Source organism: Sinohyriopsis cumingii, chromosome 6 (genome assembly GCF_028554795.1).
Source record: "Sinohyriopsis cumingii isolate HCF-2022 chromosome 6, ASM2855479v2, whole genome shotgun sequence".
NCBI lineage: Eukaryota > Metazoa > Mollusca > Bivalvia > Unionida > Unionidae > Sinohyriopsis > Sinohyriopsis cumingii.
In genome coordinates this window covers 109,821,288-109,843,296 of record NC_142966.1, presented here as the reverse complement: position 1 = coordinate 109,843,296, position 22,009 = coordinate 109,821,288, and the positions used below count along the sequence as shown (strand labels likewise).

Here is a 22,009-nt window from a genome sequence, read left to right as displayed (position 1 = left end):
CTTCTTGCAATTGTTTTGTTGTATGATTATTTGTAGCTCTTCATTACATTTAGTAACTGTTTAGCCAAATTTTATTTATGTTTATAGATCATGCTGACATTTTTTTCCTTCTTTGATTTATTAAAGTAATGTTGGTCAGCCTAGCTGTTCGGAAATTATCGGATAACAATGCACTGAAGAAATAGGAAAAAAATCCACCCATATTATTAACAGAAAGCAAAGGAACAGAATCGAGCCAGAGTATATTTCTTTAGTCCGTTGCCCAAAACTGTACAGAATATTTATTTTAAAATATATTTTCAGTGGTTGACCTATATTTTTGTGGAGAGGGTTTTGTTAATTACAATGGATTGGACATGCATTGGAAAGAAACACGAATTAATGACGAAGACGTCCAACCATGTCCCTTTGGTGCCAAAGGTAAGTTAAGTGAATCAGCAACGTTTTCCTTTGCATGCTTTATGTTCAGAATAGAAAATACATTTATGTCTCCATCAACCCACTAATTAATATACAGTCTGTTTCTTCATCGCACTCACCCAGGTGTAAACAATTAATCTTGGTAATCCACTCGTGTGTAGACAATCTGTGTCTCCATCTGAACACACTGATGTGTAGATAATCTATGTATCCATCTCCACACACTCATGCATTATTAATATGTGTCTCCATCCCACCCAGTCACGTGTACACAATGTGTCTCCATCTAAACCCACTCATATTTAGACAAGTTCTGTCTCCATCTCCACTCACGTATGTATAAACAATGTGTCTTCATCTCCACTCAGTCATGCATAGACAAGATGTGTCTCCATCTCCGCTGACTCATGTGTAGACACAGATCTCCACTCACTCATGTATAGACACAGATCTCCACTCACTCATGTGTAGACAATATGTGTATTCATCTCCACTCAGTCATATATAGACAAGATATGTCTCCATATCCACTCAGTCATATTTATACAAGATGTGTCTCCATATCCACTCAGTCATATATAGACAAGATATGTCTCAATATCCACTCAGTCATATTTATACAAGATGTGTCTCCATATCCACTCAGTCATATATAGACAAGATGTGTCTCCATATCCACTCAGTCATATACAGACAAGAAGTGTCTCCATATCCACTCAGTCATATATAGACAACATGTCTCCATATCCACTCAGTCATATATATACAAGATGTGTCTCCATATCCACTCAGTCATATACAGACAAGATGTGTCTCCATATCCACTCAGTCGTATATAGACACGATGTGTCTCCATATCCACTCAGTCATATATATACAAGATGTGTCTCCATATCCACTCAGTCATATATAGACAAGATGTGTCTCCATATCCACTCAGTCGTATATAGACACGATGTGTCTCCATATCCACTCAGTCAAGTGTAGACAATATGTGTATCCATCTTCACCCAGTCATGTATTGACAATATGTGTCACCATCTCCTCTGACTCATGTGTTGACAATCTGTCTCCATCTCCACTCACTCATGACTAGACAATGTGTCTCCACACCCACCCACTCATGTATAGACGGTCCGCTTCTCCATCCACATCCACTCGTGTATAAGCAATCTGCGTTTCCATCCCCACCCACTTAAGTGCAGACAATATGTCTTTCCATCTCCACCCACTAATATGCAGACAGTTTGTGTCTCCTCACCCACCAACTCATTTATAGACAGTCTGAATAGGGGGCGCTCTACAAATATTATTAACTCCCTAAAGTGTGACAGGGGTTAGGTGAAGTGAACTGCATTTGTAACACACACAATGGAGAGAATGTTGGCATACCTCTATGTACTGTGGCTTAACTTTCTTTGGATATTATGCTGATGGAAATTGTACAGGATCTAGGCACACAGCTCACAAACTGGCTGATCCATTGTGGTAAAAAATGTGCCAGAATTAGTCTAAATTACACTATATTTAGATGTTAAAAAACTGAGAATGAATTTTGCCAGATCAGACAATACCAGCTTATTTTAAGACAAGTAAGTAAAAATAAACAAACGAAGCTTGCAGTTTTTGATACGTGAACATCTGTAGTAAGGCCAATCTCTAATACTCTATAACCCGAATTACACAAATCACTCATAATCCAAAATAAAGGGAATCAGAGGTTCTTTTCACAATACCTTAGATATACAGGGTCTACGTTAAAAATCCAACACACACACACACACACACACACACACACACACACTTCTTTGAATGTCGTTTACTTTTAATTATCTTTATGAGAACCAGTTAAAACGTAATTTACTCTATCTAATATTTTGTTTATTTTGCACCATAGCTTTACGCCATAGCTTTGATTGCCACATAATGCGTACTAATTTTGTATTAATGTTTACGTCATTAAACGTTATGGCTCTCATTAATGGTGTTATATTGTGGAATAACATAGTTCTTCATAATTACAGAAGTCTATCGCCAAATATAATTCTTTGTTTTAATCCAGGAAATGCAACACGCTTCTGTCTTCTAAGGGAAATAGTTGTATTTTGGGATCAAATGGATCTTTCCGATTGTGTCAGTAAGACATTTACGGAGCTATCACAGGCGGCAAGTATACAAAAGTTGCATCATGGTCAAGACTTTCTTCCCATAACACACATACACCCTCTCTCTCTCTCTCTCTCTCTCTCTCTCTCTCTATCTCTTTTGTTTATTTTTCTGTTCAATATTTTTTTCTTTAATTTCCACGCACATAATTGTCAATATTTTGACCTTGAGTGAAAATATTGTTATGGATTCTTTCTCTTTATTTCTACACTTATAAGATTTTATCAAATTTATTTGTTGTCGTTTGGTTCCTGTGTGGAGAATAGGAAAAGCAGTAAACAGGAATGAGAGTATGTGTATAATAGAAAAGTCATCATATTAGTGCCAATTGTTTTTTTTTTATAAAATCATAATACTTGTCACAATTTATAACTTTTGTTACAAATTGCCATCAATGCAGGATCCTGGCAGGCAAAGATGCCTTCGAGGCAGAATTTAGCTGAATGCTTTTGTTATAATTACTACTCGATGTATTACAAATAACTGAAACTATTTTTATGCAAATAGTTTGGCCTTAACATTAAATGGTTTTAATGGTTTTTGTTACGGTTTTTCTGCAACCTCAGGCCGAAGCGCTCCGTAGTCAAAAATCCTTTTCGAAAACATCAATTCTGAACATCACCAATGGTCTGATAGCCGAGCTCATATCAAACGATAACGACGTCGACGTTCAGCTATTGCCAGGGGACTTGTCTTCCGCCGCTGACACGGTCAGGACCATTGCTGATGTCATTCACAAGACGGAAGGCAGCATGGAGGATATTGGCGAAGTTGCCCAGGTTTGTTGCTGGACACAGCGTAAGAAGGATAAATCGTTAACAGCACAGAAACCAAAAAATTGTTGTAATCATAAAATTATGGAGGAAAAATGTAATTTTGTTGTCTCGATCATACGATCGCTGTAATTAATTAATTAAATAATATGATATTTCGGAAATGACAATGTTCTTGTTAAAAATGTGTAGCAATTATTTGAGAATCAGAATGCGCCCTAATATCACCGAGACTGTTTAATAAAACATATATATATATATTCTTTCTTCAGGGCTATGGTGACACTGTTGGCAGTCTCATTGATACAAATACAGCGCGCATTTGGAGTTTTACAAAGTCGGTAAGCCTTTATTTGTATTATCATTACTTTGTTTCAAAGCTATTATCGTGATTTATATAGAAAAGAGGTCAAGTCAAAAATGTTACATTATTGTGACCTTGAATTTGATATACAAATAGCATATTTCTTCTTTGTCTCTTTGAATATACAGTGGGGACTCAGCAAACATGCCCATCCCATTCTGTTTTTGTGCTCGCATACGTTACCGTGTGCCATATGTCGCACAACACATTGTTCCTTAAGAATGCATACAAAATATGTAGACTGTCATGCGAAAATTGAGTTTGAAATGCACAGCGGTTTGTGGATTACGATAAATTTCTTTCCAGCAGGATTGTGAGCATTGGGAAGTGTCGAAAAAAGTTTGCGACAAAAGATCATAAATAAGTTGGTGAAAGTGAGGCAACTTCAGCTTTGTTGAAGTGTTCGTGTATGACAGGAATTAATAATATTGGTTAATTTTTATCCGGCGCAGGGATTTCTGGAACGGAAGATTACGGAGCTTCTTGAATCGACGGAAATATTGTCTATGAATATAGCATTGCGCGTCACAGATTCTTTGCAAAGGCGTCGCCGGGAAGCCAATAGCAATGAAACCATAACTGTGTCAGTGAGCTCAAAGAACGTTGGTAAGTCTGAGCATTTTATGATCATTTGTTTATAGGTCATACGTTTTTTAGGCTACCTTTCATTAATTTTGTGATATTTAGCTAATCTAATGATAATGTGAATAATTAAAATTAATAATTTTAATTAACACGTGTATCGAATAGAACCGGAAATTGTACAAATCATTAATAATTCTTTTCCCATGAACATTTTTAATATTAGAAAGGTTTTTCGTAAATAAAACATCCGAAATAAATCAGTAATCGATTATATTGTCTATTTTCAAAATGTAGAAACTACACTCAAACAGTTAATGAGCGAAAGCATTTTTGAGTCCGTATGCCTTAATTGACACGTTCGACTGTTTAAACAATCCATGAAAACAAGAGCAGAGGCATATACAGTTGTAGCGGTAAGAATTCATCGTGATCATTTTCAGAGTTTGCAGTAACCATGTTACCTAAAAAGAATGCAGTGCATGAAAGCAGTTTCGAAGGAACGGGTCCCTCATCAAGCAAAATTAGCATACCATCTGAAGTCTACAGACTGGCTGCGGAAAACACTAATGGTATGAAAAAATTGCATTGAAGACATATTAGCACAAAGAGATCAGCTCTATATACGGAAACAATTGGTGACACTTTGGTTAAATGTATAGATGGAAATAAGGGGTGGCTTTGTAGTTAATTATCCCAAAGATTATACTTCTAGTTTTAAAAACGTTTTAGGAGCAAATTGGTCCTGGAGAGTTCGTCACAGAAATACTAAATTCCGACATGGAAATGTTGGTATTAGATTGGTTGGTGTAAGGTACAGTAGCAAGACAAGGAAACAATGTCGCAAGAAATGAAGGCAGGATGGCAAAATCTGGGCACGCTAGCAGGCACCATTCTGGCATGGTAATATAACCATGTTTTACCAGGGCTGAGTGTGACATACTAACAGCCGCTAAGAAAAATGACGCACACTGTATGAGAGTGTACTTCCTAGTTAGAAAAATATAAAAATCTCAATGGAATGAATAAATACTAATTTCCAGTAATTCGTCATCGCCCTTGTTCACATGCCGAGATTGTCTTTCATTACTCATCCATTGGTGATATGTAAGGAACTCGATTAGTTTTTAATAACTTTGTTTAGAATATTGTAATTTGTTTTGTTCTGCGACAAACGCTGAACCCTTTTCTTCGTTCCGCGTCAACTTCTGGAACATATTAATTTAGGACGGTTTTCCAGTCGTTTTGAAGTAAATGTAATCAAACCCCAAATCCAGATAAAAATGCACATCTGTTTGATCAAAGTTGTAATCTGACGCACTTCATAGGCGAGGCAACGCTGGACTTTTGTTACAGCAGTTTCAGTTGGCTCAGAAATTTTAATTGTATACCGGTTCAGGAGTTTTAGATGTGTTGTTTTTCTACACACAGATAAAGCAGCAGAGAGGGTGAATCCCACAAGCTATTTCGCTTAACAGAACCTTCTATCGAGGACATTTTAGATAGAGATATTATTTTCACAAAATAAACCCTCTATTCAGAAAACATGACAAAATGGGCTTTCTCTGCTGACTTGAAGGGTTATATCGTGAAAATATCTACCTATACAACTATTTCTGTTATACAAGGGTCTATCTTGCGAAAACACTCGGGGATGTTTAGCCCTCTCTGCTGCTCTGTGAAAGTCCCTGGCAGGGTTTGCCTGTAGTCACCTGTCTAGTTAAAAATTGTATCTAACCCAACTCGATATCGTGTTCGAGGATCATGTAAATTTATCGTTACAAATCCATGTGGTTTTGCCTGAGCACGACTAAAGAAATGTCTAAATTTATTTATATCCATGTCGCCGCTGCACCAAGTCTGATGTATATTTCTCAGTGTATGAGTATCAACGCCGTTAAACAGCGCAAAAATGTTACAGTTGTCCCTGATCACTTTCGGGATTTGAGTATATCGTTGAGTCACATAAATCACATCCACGTTTTTATGTCTGCCGCGTGAGAATATCCTGGCAGGGTATGTCTGTTTGTCTAACATTCACATCATCGTACACGACTAAATTATTTACACTTCCATCAATATCATCGATACCCGGCGACTCATCGATGTCAGTAATAAATTCAATAACATCATCACCTCGTTCAAATCTTTTAGCACGCTGTAGCATCGCTGATCGTCCATAGATGGAGCTATCAAATCCAACTTATCCCACTTCATCCACTTCATTATTAAATTAAGTAACAACTGCGTCTTACCCGACCCAGATGGACCTATAATAATCATTCGAATTGAGTTTGGTAGCACTGAGTTATGTTTGATTGGCTCTCGTCGTTTTGTAGCAGAAAAGTCAGTGATTTCCATTAGATATATTATAAAATAATATGGATTTATATTGTATGAAATGTAGAACACGTACCCCAACTGCAAACATAACAACCACCACAACAAAAAATAATCGACAAGCGCTTACAGGCAAGTGTGGACGATGCGGTACAAAAAAGTTTAAATTTATTCCGAAAAAAAAGCCAGGCGGTGATATCGCAGCTAAGTTAGGAAAATTACCCGGAACTCCATGGGGGAAATACCCAGGAGAAAAACATCTTCCAGGATATAATTACTGTGGTCCTGGAACCCGACTTGATATCAAACTTGATGCCTTAGATCAACCAAAACCAGGTGAGTATCCGATAAATGCTATTGATAAGGCGTGTCATGCGCATGATGTAGCTTACCGAAGTAAGGATTTGCAACAGCGCTATCTCGCGGAAGTGAAATTAATTCACGCGCTAAATGCCATCACTGATAAATCTTTCAAAGAAAAGTTAGCTAGCTGGTTAATAAAATCCGCGATGAAAGGTAAATTAGCGCTAGGTGCTGGTAATTAATTATAATGGAGTCGATTTATTATTCCCCAAAGGGATATTGGAGAGGTAGCGCAGCAATTAGTAAACTCGCTGAAGCAGCAAAAGTTACGCGAGTTACTGCTAAAAATTGGTTATCCCGACAGGCAATATGGCAAATTTATCTACCGCGTCCTAAACAAATTCACTTTGCACATTTTAATGTTAGTGTACCAAATGAAGTTCACCAAGCCGATATATTATTTCTGCCACATGATACTATTAGAATCCGAAGACGTTCAAACACATATAAATCCGCGTTAACTGTAGTTGATGTTGCAAGTCGATACAAAGATGCGGAACCGTTAGCGACTAAAACAGCATCTGAGGTTGCTTCTGCGTTTGAGCGAATTTATCAACGAGGACCTGGACCACAAGGTGGTCTGCGATGGCCACAGCTGCTACAAGTTGATCATGGCAAAGAATTTCAAGGTGCAGTATCATCGCTGATGAAGCAACATAACGTTACCATCAGACGAGGGCATACTGAAATTCATCGTGATCAGGCAATTGTTGAACGATTTAATCGAACACTTGCTGAGCGGTTATTTGGATATCAATACGCGAAGGAATTTATTCAGGATACGCGATCTCGTGAATGGGTTGTAAGATTACTAAGTGTGATAGCTGCGCTAAATAATGAAATTACTCGAACAACCAACATGAAACCTGCCATTGCGATCACAAAAAAGTATATACCCGTACAACGTGATTCTTCAGCTCAGCCAATATTAGGTGATGTCACTGTGAGATATTTATATGAACCAGGTGAACTTGAAGGTGGTAAACGAAGAGCAACTGATCCTATCTGGAGTGTTACTACACATAAGATATCTAACATAACAAGATCCACTGGTCGACCAGCAATCTACAGGCTGGATTCGACTGCTCCTCAAAGTGGATTCACACGTGAACAATTACAAGTAATTCCCGAGGATACACAATTACCACCCCGATCACTTAACTAGCGCCAAGGGTGCCAGCACCTCGACGTCGATTACACTCAAGACAGGTCAACATCACATTATCACGTGTATGACCGCGACTGTTATCTTTTCTATCTGCGTTGAATTGTCTTGGATTTTTATTCGAATACTGCCATAGCATTATACAATTACAGCTCGCACAATGATTATTCTGCTGTTGTTTCAGCGCAATGACGAAGTCAGTGTCGAGGTCAAAATCGCGATTATTTTTTTTGTCACTCTGTTTGTAACCTTTCTAGTTTTCTTTTTATTATGTCGCTGTTGTTTTCATCGCTATCAGGGTTTGACTCTTCCAAGACAATTCTTCGCAGTTGAGATATTCTTCTAACTCTGGACACAGCTAAGTAAACTAAGTTTGACCATTCGATTCGATCATCAACGATCCAGACAGTTGTATCAGAGATAGTCAGTCCTTGTGGTGAATGAATTGTCATTGCGTATCCTAGCGTCCAAGGGGATTTATTAATTTTTAGTACGTCTTTGACAGCATTAATATCAACTAGCACAATATCATTCAATACTAAATTCTGTTTCCCTGTCAAGTTTCCAGGAATATCAACATCTATATTCTGTAACCGCGTATCAGCTGGTCTATAACATAACGGCGTTGGCAGCATTGGAAACTTTTCTTGTTGTAATTGAAATAGCTGCTGTTGAAGTGTGTCTCTGACTATCTTTCTACTTGCCACTATCAAATCGTCTGGTTTCCATTTTTTCCAAAAGTCGCTCATTGAAGTTTCAGGAATCACCCCACGCATGATTTCACATTGAATTTTATTCGGTTGTAATCTGATTAATGTTTTAAATTCCTTCCACGTTGCATCAAGTGCTCTATAATCATTAGACACTTCTTCGTAATAATCAACAAAATCTTTTAACCAATCATGTGGAGATACGCCGACAAACGGAGGTGGCTGACCGTGATAGCCGCACATTATCACTGCAGTATTCGCTGTTAGCAGCCAATCAAGAAACGTTTTTAACGTTTCCAACGGTACCGTACATATCTCATCCCAAATTATTTTCCCGGGAATATATTTTGTTCCCATTCGATCTGCTGTATTTGAAAAAGCTGTGACAAGTACAAGAATTAACTCCTCGTTGTTTCATCTCCCTGGCGAGTCTGTGTGTAGGTGTTAGCACAATCATATCTGACGATTTTCCAAATAATTCAATCGCTCGAGTTGTCTTACCAGACCCGCCCGGTCCGTTCAAATAAACGGTTTTGTGCCTAGTGATTGGATCATGCACAGATGGCGGAAGACATTTCTGATAATTCTGATTTGCAATAATCATCCTTAATCGTAACATCAGCGGATTAACAATATCCATGTAACATCTCCGCTTTTATTCTCCACGAACTCCATGATTCGTCGCAAAAGTCTTCGACTTTCTTTGTAAAACGAGCCAGTGATTCTGAATATTTTTTATTGATATAAAATGAATCTGTTGCAACTCTAACTGCGGTGTCAGGAAATCGATTTATCATTGATAGCAAATTTATAGAAACATAAGCCAGCATCGAAGATCTTAAATGTGTGTATTGAGGTGATTCTCCGTCGATATAACTTACAATTGTTCCCAACTTTTCCCCGTTGGACAAGTAAACATCCTCCCGATTACAAAATGTATTTCTCGCAACGGCGTCAGGAATTATAAAATCCAATTCAGCATCATCGATAATCAGCCACGAGTGATGTAGTTTATGATCATATGCGCCACCTTGAGTAAATTTACCGATTATTTTTCGTCCGAGATCCTTTGCTGTTTTTTCACTTTTGCTGAGTTTGATCTTGAGAACTTTAGGAGCTTCACCGACAATGACATCCATGGGAGTATTTGGAATCTCTCGTGCATACTCGCTAATAACATCATCTACCCTGATACGCTCCGGTGTTGGTAACCAAACTGAAGTCTGCGGTCGATATGATATGATTGCTTCACTGACAGTCAACGATACCAGTATTCGGCTGTCAAGCATATATCGCAATAACACTATTGATGCCCAGCGTTTCTCTGAGAAGTGTCTGCCAAACCAAACATAACAGCACGGATGAAGTTTTTCCGCGAACTCAAACGAAGTCACACGAGCAAATCCTGTCAGGTCAAAGTCGGGTAAAGGACCGTTTATAGCAACTCGCGTCATCGAGTTCGTGGGATGTCCAAATCGCTTAAAATATTCGTTACACTCGCCCATCCCGAGAAAGATTCCCGGGTAGCACGCAGTCATATCCACGGAAATCATATCCCGGTAGTCATACTGGGTATTCCACAAACCACCGTGTCCATACTCGACACAACTCAATTGTATATCCGAAAGAAACTCACTTCGGGTTGGTCTCCACGAATTTCTTTCTCTTGCAGCGTGGGCGACAACACTCGGAACTGTAAAACAATTAACCAATAACTGCTCGGTGTTTTCAAAATCTTCGATTTTCACATATTTCTCTGCGAGTTTTTTCATTTGTTGTTGCAACGACTTCGTCCGATATAATTCGCCGTTGGGTTTTACAAATTGATCATACTCGCCATCTTCGGAACTTTTAAACAACCACATCGACACAGGGTCGGTTTTGCTTATCTGCTTGATAGCATCGAATATGTTACCGCGATAATATTTCACAACACGATCCCGCGGAAATATCGTAACTGCGTTAGTCCAAGAGTGAGCGTTATGATCAATGATATTTATTGGAGCCCCGTATCGATTATATTTCGATTTGTATAATACTTCCTTTTTTATCGTTGTTACAGTTATAGGAAATCTTAATGCGCTTTCTAGCTTGGCGACATCGTTTATTGATGCTCCTGTGTGTTTGACCCGCTCAGCCCACGCTGCTATCTTGGACTGTCTTAACGCAGTCAAACCGTTTCCGCGCATCGCATTTTTAAAATGTTCCATTACTCGCTCGGCTACACAATTCAGCCCCGATGACGAAGTCATTGACGAAGTCGTCCTCATCCGGGTGAGTTTATCAATTTTTGGTTTTTTATCGGATAGATTCCATAAATAACCGCGGTCACAGGATATGCTCGAGCGTAATATGGTTTATCAATCCCGGTCAGCATTCCTGGTTTGGAGTCTTTACTTAACAAAATGGTCTTTCTGCTAGCAAGGACAGGGTCGAGATTGTCACGGATAATCCAAGTATCGGAATCCGCCTGCACAATAAATTTTATTCTGAAAAAATATTTCCGACTGCCTTGATCAAAGAGATAATTTATAATTGTTTTCGCTCGTGCATCATTCATTGTAGCATCGACGACAGAGTCAAAGTTGACTCTGTCAATGTTGGGTATAATTTTAAATGACGACCATACGTGTGATGCGCCGTCGTCGCGGAATTCTTTTTGGCATTCCTGATAATATCAAACAGATCAGTCAGGGATTGTCGTCGCGAGTCAGGGGTTAATCTGTCAAGATCGAATCTTCCAGTGCCAATGGTAGATAACCTCGTAAACTCCTTCATATTATATTTAAGACAAATATTTAAATAAGAAAATATTATATATATATGAATAAATGCAAGTGGCTTGGTACAAAATCATCAACTCGCTGTAATAAGTCCTGCAGAGGTGAATTCTGCGGGACACATTCCCAAAGCGTACGACGTGGAAGTTTAGGACCAAAACCATGCCTGCGATGTGGTATTGGGGTCAGGAGTAAAATACAGTTATGTGCAAAATGCGGAGGAAAACGATACCGTGAGCTCAAACGATATTACAATAAAAAAATAACGATATATCCGAAAGCGATTATTTAAATACGTTTTCATGCAAATTATAAATTAGACAAATATATTATTATATAAATGAGCCAAGAATTTGTCCCACACCCAACCATTAAAAATTACGAAGCATCTCGCGAGGGAATAGTCAGAAATAGTAGGTTGAAAAGCCAGTTGGTGTTGTTAATAATTCTGGTTATCTTAAATTTAAGGTTGCTGGGGGTAAAGCGCACTATAATCACAGGTTTGTGTTCGAGTGTTTCCATGGAGAGATCAAAGACGGTCTTGTAATTGATCACATTGATGGACAAAGACTTAATAATAATTTATCCAATCTACAAGCCATCACGCAGAGCGAGAATTCTGCACGAGGTGGCACTGGTAAATTTGTAAAAATTCCCAGAGCAGTTAAATCTTTCAACATAAGTACCAGTGAAGAAATAATATTCCCATCTATGAACTCAGCTGACAAGTATTTTGATATTTGTATATCCTCGGTACGAAAAGTCGCAGAAAAAATATATAAATCCGCGTTGTCAAAAAATAAGCAGAAAATTATTTTTTTTATCACTAAAATCCCTGGATTGTCAAACGGAGATAACTCCGTTAAGTATATCTCATGCAATTAGTTCCCTCCCTTTGTGCAATATTCCTTGAGATATCATTGTAGGTAAATTTATCCAGCGCGCGGTATACAATTATTATTTATAACACTTCCGCGTTCACGTATTTTTCAATTTAAATTCAATTTAGAATTTGTTAACTGTCTGTTACCAAGAGAGGTAAATTGTTTACAGGTAACACAACGAGCAGACGGTTTTCTGTGTACAAGGAAGTAAATAACTTCCCCTTATTCCTTAACAAAGTCAAGAATGATTCTATCCTTGACAAAGGCGTAATTGTCTATTTATCTGTTTTTTTCACAGATGAAATCTTTATTTTATTGCACTTGTTCGGGGTTATGGTTCATCTGTATTTTCCACACAATCATATTTAAGAAAAAACATTTTAAACAAGTCACGCTGAGCTATTTTTGAACTTTGAAGTATCAGTCGGTTTATATACTATAGCGTTCGAATTATGTACGGGGTTTCGAAACCCAACAAAGTTGCACAACTTTCCCCGTTATCGCCCCTGACGGGGTGGTCTTTTACCACTCCGCGGGATTGATTTCGGGGAGGGATTGCAACTTTGTTGGGCGTAGAATATAACCCCGTTAGGATAAGTCATCTTATTGTAAATAGTGTACCGTCCTTACTTAAATACTATATGTCTGTACCGTCCTAGGATAAGTTAGAATTAAGTTATATATGCATTTGTAAATATTGTAAATATACAATGCTGTAAATATGCTTCTACTGTAAATATACAATTGCTGTAAATATGCTTCTACGGTAAATACTATCTGTCTGTACCGTCCTAGGATAAGTTAGAATTAAGTTATATGTTTGTACCGTCCAAGGATAAGTTATATAAGTTATATATGCAATTGTAAATATTGTAAATACAATGCTGTAAATATGCTTCAGGGTCAAAACGACCCAAATATATATATATATGAATTACGAAAATATCAATAATGTGATTGCTGCTATTAAAAATTTAGAAGAACGCGATTTAATTTATCACTAAATTCTGAAACAGTTATGTCCGATTTTGAATCATTACATGAAGTTAAATGTGCAGGGCGTTATATTCTTCCTGCTCAATATCGATTCATAAAACAAATTCAAAATAATTTGTATAAATCGCTGGCTACAGTAAAAGAAGCACAAATAAATGAATTTGTTTCATTGTCTCGTGCAATTGAAAAGATTAGGTTGGCATTGGCAGCCGAGTATGAAACAAAAAAGATAATAAATACTCGGGTTAGAAAATTAAAACATTGTATGTCCGCTGACGAAGTCAATGATGAAATCAAGGACAAAGTCAAGGATGATGAAATTAAGGACGACGAGGAAGTAAATACCTCACCTTGATTTACTTGGAAATGAAATCGAAAGTAAAAAAAAAAATATATCATTTTTTTTACTCCTTGATTTTATCAAGATGACAACAAAGTCCCGGGACAACGAAGTCCCTGGACAACAAAGTCACGGCGACAGCGTCAAGGTGATAGTAGTTTCCTTAGTTGGTCGGGTTCAATGCAGGAGTGTGCATAATTGAGAATTTGATCTCTATTACATACTATTGGGGTAATATGCTTGCGTCTGAGATTATCCAACTGTTGCTGTGTTAGTAAGAAATCTTCGTCTCCGTATTCATCAATACGCAATTTAACGTTAATTTCTTCTTGTGCAAATGCAGCCCTAACTGCTTGCTCGAGTGCTTGTTTGTCATATACAAAAACATCGGTGTGGTGGTACATATTTGAGATATAAATTTATAGATTTATCAATCCAATCTAAGATCTAAATACGCGTATATACTCGAGGATTTGATGTACACTGCAATGCGCGATCACAGCATGATCTTTTATCAATACTTGCAGTTGCGCATCATTCCGTATAAAATCGTCATGACCGTATATATCAACCATTATTTTTTCCGGGGTAACTTTTCCGGTTCTGACAGCTTTATCAAGAAGTTCTTTATCATGTATGAAACATTTTACACGTTGATACATTATATAATACTTGCTTGATTAATTGTGAAGTCTTCGACAGAATTCAATATTTTTTTACTAATTTCTGTGATTTTTACTAGTAAAATGCCTTTCGAAATTAGCAAATCGGACGATTTCTGTGATTTTTACTAGTAAATACCCTATAAATTTCAGTGCAGTGTTGCAGAAAATATATTTATACTGCAATATCTTATTAAGATGATCTCGTGAAATGGACGAGTAAGCATAATTCATGATTTGGTCTGGAAGACACATGATTATCGTGATATGATTCTCTCGTAGTTGTTCCAACTGCGATTCTGTCAGTAAAAAATTATCGTTGCCGTATTCATCAATAACTATTTTAACACCGCCTATCAACGATCCGCTGAATACTTTTTTGATATATTCTTCAAGTACTTGTTTGTCGTGTATAAAACATTTCACGTGCGTGTACATGCTATATTTTTTATTGCTTAAAATAATTTATTGAAATATTTTTTTATGTTGACGGTGACATCACTGCTATCATCAATGAAATCATCATCACTGTCGTCGTCAGTGACGTCAGTGACATCACTGCTATCATCATCACTGTCGTCGTCACTGCTATCATCAACGAAATCATCATCACATTTTTTCTTCAAGGACATTATTATAATATAATATTATTAATTGAAAATCGTTTTACCATTGGAAGTCTATGACTTCACCAGGAGACTAATATGTAGTGTTTCATTCCGCAAATCAAGAGCATTCCCACGCTGGTCTATCAGAGCGAAATTTATTCTGGTCAGCCACGGATTATGACATCGTAGATAGACCGGATTGATTGGCTCTTGCACAATCAGAAATCCAGGTGGTTCTTTCGGTGTAAATGAATAAAGAATAAATCCTTGCTGGGCTTGATTTGATACTGTCGTGTCTGTGCTGTAACTGCCATCAATAACATCACACACAAGATTGACCGCGACCACATCGGTTATGTTTACGATGCCCGAGGATACATGCCGACCTTGCCCGGTTGAGCTATTGTTGTGTCTGAGGACCATTGGCTCCGGTAGTGTTTTTCTGTGCTGTGCAAGTATGTCATCGAAGGACTTATTGATGAGGTCGGTGACAGATTTTTTCAACTCGGGAACGTTGTATTCGGGAAATATAAAATTCGGCAGCGTGTCTTCCGCCAGTGAATATGCAGCTAGAAAATTTCGTTTAAAGGGCTGGTTGTCGGTATCAGTGAAATCAATTATTGCCTGAACGATTCGCTGGTTTATATATTCCATATCTGCGGCAAGTTGATTTAATATTTTAATCCGCGTGATGATTTCACTGCGTGAACTTGTTATGTCAAAAAGATGTTCTTGGAAGCTCTGCCGTAGCCGCTTTAGTTGTGTTTTATGTAACTCCTTAATGATTTTAAAAACATTAATAATACCGCTTAGTTCAATAGTAAACCTGTTAGACCCGGTATTTGTGTTATAAGTAAATTCCCACAAAATACGGTCCCTGTTGAAAAATTTAAAACCGCTCAACGTTGCGTTTTTAATATTATCCAGACTGCTCTTATATGACGGGATAAAGTGATGATATGACTGCGCGTCAGTGACATAATCAGACTTTTTAGGTGTTGGTAGTATTGGTTGTGCCGGTGGAGCGACTTCAGGCCAACCTAACACTGTTCTGATCGAACTATTGTATATATCCACGGCGTAGTCTGGGGTGTTTATTTCGATGGCCGCCAACAGCGTTGGCTCATTAACAGTTATTTCTATTTTGGTTTCCTTCCCGGTGATGTTTTTTATTCGACGTTGTAATTCCTCATTGATTTCTTCGATTTGATAAGACCCGGTTGGTAACCCAATGACGTTCCAGTCTGGCGTGCCATCGGGTTTACTTTTATATGCAAACACAAACGAATTATTTGCTCGTAATTTACCAAACGATGCTGATCTGATATTGGGCCAACTGTGATATACTCGTAACTGCGCTAACGCGATCTCGCTTGCTAGAATCGCAGTTGAAAAATTAATACTGAATTCTGGCTTAGTTGGGGTTACTGTTAACAAAGATGTTCGCGCCGGGCTTGTATTTGCGACTCTCTGCTGAAGTAATTCCGTCGACATTGTTATTTATCTGCTGTTGTTTCAAATCAAATTTTTTGGTGTAATCCCCGTACATCTTGGCCATTTGCGCGAATTCGGAATCTGATATGATTGTGTCGTCGAGACTAGACGATATCAACGATGACAATTTCATATACGCGCTTGTGGCATCGGTGTTTAATTTTTCGTACTCGTGTAATTTCGTTGACGAGCACGAGGATATTTTCTTCGCGATGATATTGGCAATACCTGCAATTGTTGTAGATGTTGAAACTGCAACTGTGATCGCGATTGCAGTTGTTACTGGTATTAGCGCTGACAATAATATCCCCGTGGACGCAACTACCGCGGATACCGAATACACTATTGTGTCTAACATGGTTACACGTCGACGATATTTTTTTTATCTTTATCGTGCATGTGTCAATGATGGTTTTTCACTCTGAATGCCATTTTTGCACCTGATTGTATCTGTATTGTTGCGTCGTTGATGTCATTTTATTATTTTACGCAGTAACTAATTGAGACGTTTCAGCTACAAATTCCAAACACCACCAGTAAGATGTTGCGGTTAATTTCTTCTCGGCGGATTCCAGTATAAATGTTTCTTCGGTTCCGCTATTTAATATGATAGTCACAACCCCGAAATACTTGTCGGTGGAATGTCTCCAGGGATATGTTGTGAAGATTTCAAATTTAGCAGCACTGAACACAGAAAACCTATACAAACCAGTGGCTGTTGCTGTATATTTGATAATATTATTTTGTTTGGATCATGTTGCGAATCCTGATGATACCGTGTATACTATGTTGGTGATATGCCCGGGAGTAACTCCAGTGGGGACTTTAATCAAACTGGTTTTGTTAACGATCTCAGGAATCCCCGTTACGATATCCTGCTGTGTTTGTTTGATCGTGTCAATGTTGGTCTTGATATCAGAAAGTTTCATGTCGATGACGGGAGGAGTTCCAAAGAACTTATCCGTGGCATCATCGGTATTTTGAAAGTTTCTTCGAAGTCTTGTGAACGAGTTTACATGGACATCATACTCGGCTTGCAACGTGGTTAGTTTACCGTCAACGGCATCAACATAATTTTTCGTTGCGGCATCTTCCGGCGATGTTGGATCTTTCAACGCGATTATTTTGTTGTTGTCGAGATTGAGTTCACCTGTCTTTGTATCACCGGTCTTCGCTACACGTTCCCCTGCAGCTTTCTGCGTATCATCTCGAAGCGCCGCGATTGATATCAGCGAATCTCTGATTTTTCCGCTGTCGGTGAACACAGGAAGGTTACCCGGAGTGGCTCCAATAACCCTACGAATTATTTCATGCCATTTGATATCGCTGGTTTTTAGTTTTCCGTGCCGGTCCTGAAAAACAACAGCCTCATCTGGGTCTATTCCGGTTAACGTTAAAAGATTATCGATTTCATCTTTGGTCGCATATTTTGATAAATCCACGTCGGCGCGTTTTTTTGTCTTTGTTTCGATAAGAGATCTTCCGTAAATATCAACCATTATTTGATAGGAAACTGTTTAAATCGACCCATGGTATACTCATGCACGATTTTGTGAGGTGAACTCGCTGATTTCGAGATCGCATCAAGAACATTTAATACTTCACGGCCACATATCGGAAGATCGGACAGTGTTTGTGTTGGTAGCGTTGAGCACCACACTTTCGTCGTTGACTTTGTCAGGGGGATGTTTTTTGTATATTTTAGAAATTCAACTGGTGGTGCTAACCCATACGAATCAAAATAAAAAATTACACGTGGATCGATCGCGTAAGCAACCCAGTGAGTTCCTGGACCATAGCTGTTATCAAGATTAATAATTCCGGTTTCTGGATTATGTGGTTTTTGTGGTAATTGATCTCGCATAAAGACGCCTCTGAAATTTTTTATATTTAATTTTCTAACAGCATCGAGCAAATCAAAATTTGACATCGGTGTGAAAACACTTAGAACATTTTTGGGTACCATGATGGTGGAGTACCTGGAAGTCTTAGACCTCTCCCCCGTTTATTTTTGATCGCTCCACCAGTGACTTTTTGTGCTAGTTTACTTCCTGCGTAACCAACTGCTTCTAACGCAGCGGCTTTAGCAAAAGCTGGGGCAGCAGCAGCTATCAACGCTGGTATTGCTGCGAGAAGAGGAAATATACCACCGGTTTTAACCATATCTTTGACCGCGGCTGGAGAGAAATCAAGTTGAGCTCCAGTCGCTGCTTGTTTTGCTTTATTAAATGTTTTAGTTGGGTTTTAGTCAGCGATAACTTGTTTGGACCACCCATTAGCTGATCGTGCTTTAGTGTTATTTTTGTTCCACATGTGCTCGCGTTTTTCGATTGTAATTTCTTGACCTGACCAGGAGTCAGAGTGACATTAACGTGACTGTATGACATTTTACTTAATACGAGATTGATCTAATTGTTTACATGTCTTCCACTGGTGCATCAACGAATCTCATTCGGCCGCCAGCACCTTCAAGCAACATTGCTCTATCGGAAAGTATGACCGCGATTGCTCTGTAATTAGCTATAGCTCCTAGGTCTCTATTCACGGTAGCCCGAAAGTGTATATCAACGACAACTGTCTGGTTAAATCAAGATGCTCTAATGAGAATAGATTGGATAATGAGAGATAAAATCCAATTGTGATACTTGCAAACCAGTATCGATATTTAGATCACGCGCTAGATATTTCGTCAATCGTTGATATGCACGTGCAACATGATTATTACCATAATCTAACAGTATGTTCTCAGATGGTTCTTGATGCCCGTTTATTCTCAGAGAAACGTCAGTGATACCAAGTTGATCAAATATCATGTGCGAACGCGTTTCATCACCCACCCGTGCAACATCCTGAAGAGCAATGAAAATATGTCGCGGCGCGGAAACTCCCTGCTGTGATGCTATATGCCATGTAAATAAACCGTTATTGGTATTTTGAATACTATCTGTGGTTGTTGTAAGCCACGATAACAACACTTTACCGCCTTGATCCATAAAAGAAAGCAGTCGCTGTTCTTCAGTAATTGCAGGAGTCATTACCGGCATCCACAGTGATAGTTTTGTTATGTTTAACTTACCAGCGTCACCTAGAGGTCGCCATAGCGCATCATTGTCGTTGGCTTTTCTAACAAGCACGACCGTATGTTTTGCTCCAAAAATTACCTTTCTGACATCTCTGCAAAATCCAAAGATGAGTGACAGCGGAATGGCACATGAAAAATTTCTACGATTACCTTTCAACATTTGTCTACGCGTATGGAAACCTAAATTAAATTCTGCATTAGCACCATGAACCACTGGATTCACATCAGCGTCAGCGTTGTTGGCAAAGTTTTGTGGTCGTCTAATATTGTACTGATCACTGTTAGGAAAATTAGAAGTGTCCTTGGCAAACATTATTGATGGACCAGTTGATCTTGTACAATCATCAGAATATCTTGCTAGACCAATTACTGTTGTAGCAACATCGACATCCTTCTTAATCGATTCGATATTTTTTCCATCAATCATGTAGATAGCACTATCAAACAAGGTCATAATTCCGTTATTGACAAAACCGATTTTAACATTGGGTCCGTATTCTGTGTCATCAGTTTTTATAATTTCACCTTCTACTTCAATAAATGCTTCAGCGGGCAGGAAATATCTACTTGTATCTTGAACCTGAAGTTCATTTCGTCCTCGTTTATTTGGCTCTCGTGCGTCATAAGAATAATACTGATAATCACGCACTGATTCATTTTTAAGGACCGGTTCGTCCATGTTGAATGTTGGGTCGGATTCCCGTTTAAACATTTTTATTATAGAAGTTATCGTCTAAAACGAAGACAACTTCCCGCCGCAAACTTGTGTTTATTGTTCATGATTTATAAGCGCTTATAGTTTTTTATTTGCGGCTTCATTTATTACTTTACTAACATTTGAAGGCATGTCTGCGGTGGCTGGTAATTTTGCTGGTGGAGGTTTTCTGCGTATTAATCGCGCTAGTCTGTCCTTGATTGCCAAGAATGCTTTACTGGCAGCGCTACCAACAGCGCCAGTAGCTTTATCTTTGATAACATCAATAGCTTTCATTGATAATTGTCTTGCGATCGGTATTGCTTAGGTGCCATTCTCGCGAATAAACCCCTGACAACATCGCCGAGTCCATTTCCATAAGTCATCCTGTATACGGGTACTCGTGAATTTACAACCCTGACCATGACTGGTCTACGATGAGAATTGTGTACGATCATTTTTATTTAATTAGTTATTTCTCTAATCGCGGCGACTTTCAGTCGCTATCTGTGAGTTCATGAATAAGTTCTCGATAAATGTGAGCATCCATGATGCCGCCGTGAAATAATCGCTCACAGATATCGGCCGCTTCATTAATTATTTCTGGTGAGTTGTTTCCGGCACGTCTTCCTCCGATGAGAACTTCTAACCGTGATACATCATTGATGATATTATCAGGACAAATATTTAGACCCTTTCCAGTTTTTGGTCGTACAATTCTCGGGGTTAAAACATCTTGCGGTAAACTTTCAGGAGATATTGTTAAACCAATTATCGGCGACCTAGTTGTCTCGGATTTTTGACGACGTGGACTTTGTTCAGATGCAACCTCATATTCACCTAACGGGACTAGTCAGGGTCTATTATCCTCCGCCGTGGTTGTTGCAAAGGTGTAGAAGGTTTCTGCTGGGGGTGGGTTTCTAGTTGTTTTACATATTCGTCATAAACTGTTCTTACTTCATCAAGAAGACCTCTGTATTCTAAATCATCGTCTCTGGCTTGTTTTTTGTTTTTATATATTCGATATATCCATTGAATAAAATTATCATCATTTATTTTTTTCAAAACCGGGTTTTAAGATACTAGATTTATTAAACATACTAATTAATATTTTTCTGGGCAATTCTTCTCTTGTAGTATTTTTAATATCTTCAGCAAGACCATCCCTAAATTTTGCAATCAGTCCAATATTTTCCTTTATTGGTTTAGACGCGAGTTCAGTACGAAGGAGGTTGGAGGTTGAGCTGCAGCTATATCAGTTGGAAGATCTCGTAACAGTTGTTTTGTTTGTTTGGCTCGCTTAGCGGTTTTTTGTAACACTGGAAGATTACCCTTTCTTCGTTCCTCTTCCTCCTTGATATCATCCTTAGGTTCTCCCAGTAAAGCTCTTTCAGTGACCATCGCAGCTTCTTCAGTAGCTGTTGTGACGGGTTTAAATAATTCTTCTGCACCTGTCGCAAATTCAACTTGTGCTTGCTGCCGTTCTTGAAGTTTTTGTCTTACACTATCTCGTACAGGAAAATTTTTTTTTTATTGCTTCTAGTCGCTCTCGAGCTAGTCTAGCGGAATGTGCTTCTCCAATGTTG

At 38.4% G+C, this 22,009-nt stretch overlaps 1 protein-coding gene across 1 annotated transcript in view; it reads left to right on the top strand.

The window, feature by feature from the left end:
* The window catches only part of LOC149797703 (adhesion G protein-coupled receptor L3-like), a 101,709-nt gene that overhangs the window by 62,438 nt on the left and 17,262 nt on the right, over positions 1–22,009 (top strand). The window contains exons 8-13 of the mRNA XM_089962626.1: positions 304–420; positions 2,483–2,586; positions 3,153–3,365; positions 3,632–3,700; positions 4,176–4,329; positions 4,749–4,877. Of these exons, the coding sequence (XP_089818752.1) occupies positions 304–420; positions 2,483–2,586; positions 3,153–3,365; positions 3,632–3,700; positions 4,176–4,329; positions 4,749–4,877 (786 nt within the window). The remainder of the gene's footprint in view (positions 1–303; positions 421–2,482; positions 2,587–3,152; positions 3,366–3,631; positions 3,701–4,175; positions 4,330–4,748; positions 4,878–22,009) is intronic.